The following is an 8000-nucleotide window of genomic DNA, read 5'->3' as shown; positions in this document are numbered from 1 at the left end:
AAAGATGATTTTATTTGGAGTAGAAATAGTTTGAAGGTCATTTAATTCATAGATAGTACCATGGTGTATAGAATTGGGTAGTTAAGACTGGGATTTCAAGGTTAATGAGATTAGATTATGGTTAATAGAATGATATAAATTTAGAGAATTTAACCATTATTTGAAATGGGTTATTTAATAAAAATGTTAATTAAGAAGGGAATCTGACTGTCAATTGTCCTTTAGTGGTAACCTTTAGGGACTGGAGAAAGGGCTCAGAGTTTGTCTGTGGAAACACTTCAGTGTGAGACACTGATGGCCCGGTTCCCCTCCCTCAGGTAATGGCCCTAACCTAACCTCTTACCTACTCAGCCAGTTTCTTGGTTTTCATTTTAGAATCACTTAAATAAAATTCCTGCTTGCTGCATGTAAGTGCTGGCCTTTAATGATTCTTATTAATTAATGCTCAAAGTGTTCCTAAAAAACTCAAAGGCTTCATTAGAAAATAATATATTTGTTGTTGTTAAGTGCCGTGGAGTCAATTCTGACCCATAGTGACCCTGTATAGGGTTTCCAAGGAGCAGCTAGTGAGCTTGAACCACCGACCTTGTAGTTCAAATGACTTTGCAGTCTGATGCATTGGCCTGCAGTGCCATACCAGCACTCCAGAAAATAGTCCATAGGACCTAATTATTTGGGGTTCACTTTCAGATATAGATGTTGCTACTGTTGTTAAGTGCTGTAAAGTTGGTTCTGACTCAGTGACCCTGTATAGGCTTTCCAAGGAGCGAATGGTGGGTTTGAGCCACCAACCTTGCAGTTAGCAGTTCAGTGCTTATCCTACAGTGCCACACCAGGACTGTAGACATAGGTACTATGTTATAAATACTAAAACTCCCTAAACTCCTAGCTAACCTTTTCCTGCCCCCGAGAAGCTCGTCAGTAATAGGCAAAGCTTTAAAATGATCAACACTAAATGGGTCAGATAACATCTGGTACAACAGCTTAAAGGACCCTGAAAATAAATGTGCAAAGGTCAAAAAACCTGTAGAAGTTTTGTTGCAGTTTCAGGTTTTTGCAGACAGCATCTACATTGTGAGTGTTTAATCACAATGTGTCCTAGAGACCAGTCTTAACAATGAGAAATAACAGGTACCCATGGGTGGGTGATGAGGAAACAACCAAAACAGCAGTTTGCTGGAGTTCTGTCCCTCCAGACTGGCAGTGTAGGTAGAGCTTTTCTCATTTGAGATTATGAAAGGTTCTAATTCCTGGAATGGATTTCAGGGTCTTCTTCCCCTTGATATTCTTCAGGCAAATATCTATATAGTTCTCACAAGGAAAGGCTATAATATCATGGGTTGTTTACCAGCCCCAGTTCTGGATGTAGAAATGGACTTTCGAGAGCTTCCAGGGAGTTCAGAACAGGTCTGTGTTTGCCTGGCTGATGATGACTAGGAAGCAGGCCTATCTTATAATTAAAGTAGGTTCTCATGGGAAATTGTCAGGAGCCAGAATAGGTATAGGGCACGAGACACTGGAGAAGAACATCAGTCTTGGACACTGATCTGCTGAGACGCCTACAGTCCAGAGAAATGATCAGAAGAGACTCAGTTATGTCAAGTGAATGATGGCAGAAAGAAGAGAAACTGAATAATGCGTTCAAGGGCTAACCTAAAACTCCCTCATAAACATGAAGGAAGTGTCCCTCTGTGCCCTTGTGACCAAGCCAGAGTTGCTAGGGCCTCTCCTAGTGTATATATAACATTTAGCCCGGGGACGCTTGTTCTTTTCTTTTCTCTTGGGTGCCTAGAAAATACAGTGAACAAAATGGCTTAGAGTCAGAGGTATAGAGAAATCAACTCCTTTCATCACAAACTCCAAGTTGAACCCCAAATCACAGCTTACTTTACTGTTGTAATTTCAGTATTACATCATGTTGTGTTTATGTGTGCATACAGTTAAAATGATATTAGATTTGAATTTCCTTTTTAACCAGAGATCAGCAATTTTAACTTGGTCTGTAGCCTAACTTCTCCTTAGAAACCCTATACAGGGTCACTATGGGTTGGAACCCACTCAGGGCACTTAACAACACAACAGCTAGCCTCGTCATAACAGACATCTGCCTACCCAAATAGCTGTGAACTAGCAGAAAGTTCTCCTGGATGCTTCTGTTTTCCTTGCCACCAACTCCTGCTCACCTTTTCTTTTTCCATCTATCCCACATGACTTCTCTTTCATACACCAACAAGAGCAATGATTCCATTCACAGGGGTTTCCCTTACCTAGAAAGGGTATGCAGTTCTCATACTGATATGGGAGCTGGACTTCAGAGTTGGCCTTGCAGATCAACACTGAACATTCACTCACCCAGTTTGTTGTTGCGTTTTCTTTTTTCTTGATCTAGGGGACTTTCCCCTTAAAATGTCATTATTTTAAAAAATTACATTTACCACTCTCTCTCTAGGTGTGGCATCCCTTGTGATTGTCACCAAAGGTGCACAGAACTGCTTATCTGCTAGCCAGACCTCAGGTTTATTTTTTAAATTTCAAACACTTCAGTAGACTAAGAATGCAAGTTCAGGACATGTAATTTTGCTACCTCTCCGGTACAGTGCCCAGAAAACAACCAGTACTAGCAAACAATATTTTATGTATGCTGTATCCAGCTGCTCCCTGACCCTGGGGGCCTAATGGCACAATGGGGTAGGCCACATTGCTCAGCAAGGGTCTGAGCTCCTAACCATCTTGAAGCAATTAGGGATGTGACCGCGCAGTCTTCGTGGCTTTAAAAACCAGACCCACCCAACCATGGCCGCCACTGCTTCCTTCCGACCGTACAGCAGTGATGGATGCATTGTGGGGAGATCAAATTAAAAAGAGCAGTGCCGTAAGAGCATTCTTCCAATAAAGAAGCATCCTCTCTTCAATTCTGTCACTAGTAAGTTCCCACCCATCTGGTTAGGGACAGTCTTATATTTTTCCCAGTGGTTATAGTAAGGAATGACATTGTGCCATGCTGAAATTTATTTCCTCCCCAGGAGGCCAAATAAAGCTCAGTGTTTGAGGTTTGATGTCTCTCTTTAGTCTCCATTATTGAAGCTAATCAATTCAAATTCAGTTTCAGCAAGATTGGCCAGGGGAAGGTGTGGGAGGGAAGAAAGGAAATACTCTTCAGACTGTAAGATTGTCATCCTCATGATGAAGAGCAGATGTGCAGAAAATTCGTCAGACCAGTTTTTAACAATAAAGGTTCAACCATTAAATAAATCTATGAGTTCATTTCCTTCTGTTGGAGGTTGGAGTCAGAGCAGTAACCTGTTTCAAGTAAATGATCACCTTTTCTGAGTCTTCTGTTAAAAAACAAAACAAAGCCTTGCCAAATAAGGCTAGAGTGGTGCAAAGCCGTAATTTAAACATGAGCAGTGGCAGAAGGTTCCTCCCCTTGCTACTCTGTTGTCTGTAAAGGTAATGTTTCCACTGCAGGCTGTAGTCCGGGTGGGTAATATGCTGGGACCCTGCAGCCAGGTAAATAACCAACCTTCCACACTCAGCCCAGGAATCTTGAAGTTGAGTGGCCAAAAACAGCTGCTGGAACATTCAGAGCTGCAGCATGGAGGAGGCTTGTCTGAGGGGCTAGCCTCAAATCTCCAGCATTCTGGTATGATGCTGTAGGTTAAGCACTAGGCAGCTAAACCACAAGGTTGGCTGTTCAAACCTACCAGCTGCTCCTCAGAAGCCCTACACAGTGTCATTATGAGTCGGCACTCAACAACTTCATAGGTTGATCTAAAGGATTAGTTTGTGTTAAATGCTTAAAACTGTGCTAGGAACATAGTTAGCCCTTAGAGGTTGGCTGTTACTGTTAATTTAACAGGTAGAAATGGTCTGTTGCTAGCTTCTGTGAATATAACATCGAGCAAGTCTGCCTTGTACCCTTTCAGGCATCTTGGTGATGGTGGTGGTAGTGTGCCATGGAGTCAGTTCTCACTTAGACAACACTTTTAGCTTTCCTTGCCAGTGGGCAACTTGCCCCTGATTTAAGAGGTATCAGCCACCTTTGATTCTTCCTGCCTTCCCACCCTCAGCTCAGCTTCTTTAGAAAGCCACGATTCCCAGACAATCACTAGGCATTTCAGAAAGGGAGAGACCTCGTCTAGGGGTGGTGGTGGTGGTGATGTGCCTGGGAATTAGTGCTGACTCATAGGGAACCTGCATAGGGTTTCCGAGGCTGTAAATCTTTATGGAAGCAGAAAGCCTCATCTTTCTCCCATGGAACAGCTGGTAGTTTCAAACTGCTGACCTTGAGGTTAGCAGCCTGACTCGTAACCACAACGCTACCAGAGCTCCTTGGGACCTCCTCTGTTGTTGTTGTTGTTAAGTGCCGTCGAGTCGGTTCCGACCCATAGCGACCCTGTACAGGGTTTCCAAGGGTGTAAATCTTTACGGGAGTAGAAAGCCTCATCTTTCTCCCGCCCCCTAATAATTCCCCATCTTCCCACACTCCTTCAAGTTGCCCGTGGCAGCTGTAGAGACCCAGAGGCCAGTGGGTGCTGTCCTGTGAGCACCCTCTGTTAGCCAGACAGGCTGGAAGGGTTCAGCCACTGCTGGCTCACAGACATCTGGAGAAACACACTGCCCTCAGCAGGACTCTACCATTGAAACCCCCTCTGCCTCCATAACTGATGCCTAAGATAAAGCTACCCCTTACCCTCCACCTTCTGCTGTGGGTGCCTGCAGCTGAGTAAATATTTTTCCTATCTCTTTGCCTGCCTTCATGTTCCATTACATATAATAAAAGGAAACTGCCCCCTCCATAATCATCTATAAAACGAGAAAAAAAAAAAGATGGTATTCATATAATGTGGGAACACTGTTGTTTGATTTCTCTGAGAAGATGGTTTGATAAAATAGGGCGAGTCTTTGTAAAGGAGCAAATAGTGAGATGCGCACCTCTGCCCGTGTTTGTGCGGGTTGCTGAAGGTGAAAGGCTCCAGAGTGCTGAGCTGTTCAGCTTCACAGGCAAAGAGAAGATGGCTATCTTACTCAGCCCTCTCCTATTTGTGAAATCTTTTTTGTCTCCTGGCAGGTGATCATTTTTTTTCCTGGAAACCAATTAGCTACTAAAATTAAACATGCTCCTATTTAAATTAATTCTTTTCATAAAGTGGTCTTAAAATTGGCCTCAGCTTTTCCGAGTAAGTAGCTGACCCAGTTGTAATTGGAAAGGCATGTGGCATCCCACTTTCCCCCACCTCTGCCGGTGCTCTCCACCTTTGGGCTTTGGGCCCTGGCAGGCCTCATCTTGGCAAATGTCACAGGGTCCACTCTGGGACAGCCGGTAGGTCCTCTATTGCTCCCGCCCAAGTGCTCTGATGGCATCAGACAGAGTTTTAATCACTGTAAATTCAGGTTATGGTCAGATTAGCCAGGAGATCGGATGCCTGCTGGTGGTTTTGCTGTGATGTGTTGTTTATGGGATTAATGTTCCGAATGGCCAAGGGTGTCAGCTGATATTTATTAGTTGAAGCTGTCTCAGCTGTTCTGGTTCAGCCACTCACTCCATGGTCACAGGGAATGTGGGAGTTCGCATGTCCCGGATGCCCCGATAGGTGCAAGTCCCACCGGTGCCTCAGCAAACGTGCTGCAGATGCGACACAGAGAACTCAGGTTCTGTTCTGAGGCAACTCTGCTACCCCTGAAGGTCGGGGGGACTCTGGGGACAGGGAGAGCTTGCAGTTCAGGTGTGGCTCTAAAGGAGGTTGAAAAGGAGGTCATTGCTGACAGGTCTGGCAGCAGGAGAAAGCATGCCACCTGCCAGGTGGCTCTAGGCATTGTAGGTTTTTTACCTCTGTCCTTCTCCAGCCTTCTAGGAGAGGACATTTTCAAGGTCACTGTGCCTTTAGAGGAACCTTCTCTCCAGTCTGTCTGCTTGGTAATGCTTAAAGCCGGCAGGCCCTCGGTAGTGCTATACCGAGAAGGGTAAAACGCACACTACACAGTGTGTCTAGTAACACACACTGGTGGGGTTTGTTTTTCAGAAAGAAATTTAATTTAACCCCAAGTGTCCACTGTCACGCTTTACACACACCAGGGCACCAGAAGGGTAGCTTATTGAATTTAATGCCCCAACAAAGGTCAGCTTTTAGAAAAAGCCAAAAATGGCTGGAATCTTTCCTGATACCTCCTCAGCGGGGCCTCGATCTCGGCAGATGTGTTTATTTTTTCAGAGGGAGTTCCTGAGGACCCATCTCAAGTTCAGACTCTGGGCCCTCTCCCCACACCCCACCCCAGCTCTCTCCTCCACTCCTAGACGCCTCCCTCCTTAGGGTCACCCCCATAGGCCCCTCAAGCAGGCAAACTCCCTGGAACTGGTAGACTTAAAGAGGGGGACCTAGGGCCCCTACCCTGTCCCAGGCTAGAGTGTGTTGTGCCTGTCTGAAGACTAATACCACCTTCCTCTGCCCCTTTCCCTCCAAGGACGGCATGAACTGGGTCTGCAAAAACGTCAATGCAAAGAAGAAATAAAAGCTAGACGAATGGAGACGCAGGAGCTGCGGGAGCCGAATTCTGCCCTGAAAAACACTAATTTGCTGCTTTCTGACCAAATGTTTTTCCATCTGTGTACAGCTACAGCTGTTTGAAGAGAAGGCACGGCACAGTTTAAAGAGAATCCCCATTCCAGCAGTAGGTTTAACTGATCTCTGAGGTTCAGTATCATTTTTCAAATAAAGGAATTATATTATTTCCTCTGCATAATTGAAATAGTATTAAATGTCTCAATGCACATGATTAGAAAATGAGATCTTTTAAATGAGCAGGAGATTGCATCGCAGTTTAGACAATTCCAGTGGGTTTTTAAAAATTTTTTTTTCCCCTTTCAGAAAAAAAAAAGGAGAGAAAGAAAAAGAGGAAGCAGCAGTCTCTGCTGAGTTCATTTATTTACTGACCTGTCCCTTACATTCCCCCTGTGGCTCTGAAACCACAGACATGTTTGCCAGTGCTTCTGGGTGATTTTTACCATCTCCAAGTGAGTCGGCCTTCAGTCTGTCCAGCATGAATCTGCTGGTGGGGTGGGGAGGAATAGCAGATGATTAAACCATCTTGTCATGCAGCAGGTAGCAGACTGTGTGTGTAATCCTCACCCTTTGGATGGGGGGAGGGGGGGGACCCCTTTCTAGCAAACAAGTCACTACAGAACTATACCCCAGCCCGCCCCCCGGCCCCCGGCCCACCACACAGGGAAGCAAATTCTTATGACTTTTAACTGTAATGACATCTGGAATGTAAGAAGAGGTGGGAGGTTTAATTCCAGAAAAATTACAAGGTCCTTAAAAAGCCCTCTCACATCGAGGGCTCAGGCTAGCGTAAACAGGCTTTCTCCAGTTCAGTGGAGCAGGCAGCAGCCCAACGCTGAGATTAGCTGCCTTCTCCAGGCCTTCCTATGGAAGGGTTTCTAAAGCTCAAAGAATTCTGTGTTTCACTGATCACAATAGGCCACCACTATGAGATTTTTAAGAAGAAATGCCGCTTTAACATGAACCTGCTCCTCTGTGAAAAGCCAGGCAGATCGATTTTTAGAAGAGATCAATTTTTACAGAGTTGGCAGCTTTGTGGAGTGAGTTGATCCTGGGTGGACAGGGTTTGCTGCTGGAAAGAATGGGGTGTGTATGAGGCCAGGGGTCATGCCTGATTGCTGGCCCCCACTGCCTCTCTCCAGAAAAATGTCGGTCAGTCAGAAAGGGGAGGCAGAGATTTCTGCCCTGTGTTGCAAAAAGAGCTTGTTTCCCCGAGCCTTTAGTAATGTTCAGCTTCAAACATGAGAAAGTAAACCAAGGCATTGCCCAGCTCCTGAATTAAACTCTGTTCTGGTGCCTGAGCACAGGGCCATTCAGAGAATGAATAAGGGACTGTCCAGTGCCTGGCCGGTCCTAGGAGGCCAGCTGCCGTCTCATCCACCAGGACACCAATGAGGCCTCTCCAGCCCCTGGTGCTCAGTGCTCTGTCTTTTCTGGACC

At 45.4% G+C, this 8000-nt stretch overlaps 1 protein-coding gene across 1 annotated transcript in view; it reads left to right on the top strand.

Moving 5' to 3' along the window:
- ARL3 (ADP-ribosylation factor-like 3) overlaps positions 1 to 6741 on the top strand; it is a 45863-nt gene extending 39122 nt beyond the window's left edge. The window contains exon 6 of the mRNA XM_006831299.1: positions 6463 to 6741. Within this exon, the coding sequence (XP_006831362.1) occupies positions 6463 to 6510 (48 nt within the window). The 3' untranslated portion in view covers positions 6511 to 6741. The remainder of the gene's footprint in view (positions 1 to 6462) is intronic.
- The last annotated feature ends 1259 nt before the right edge of the window (positions 6742 to 8000 follow it).

Source organism: Chrysochloris asiatica, unplaced genomic scaffold (assembly GCF_000296735.1).
Source record: "Chrysochloris asiatica unplaced genomic scaffold, ChrAsi1.0 scaffold00003, whole genome shotgun sequence".
NCBI classification, from domain to species: domain Eukaryota; kingdom Metazoa; phylum Chordata; class Mammalia; order Afrosoricida; family Chrysochloridae; genus Chrysochloris; species Chrysochloris asiatica.
Note: the sequence above shows the minus strand (reverse complement) of the source record. Positions and strands in the feature narration are given on the sequence as shown.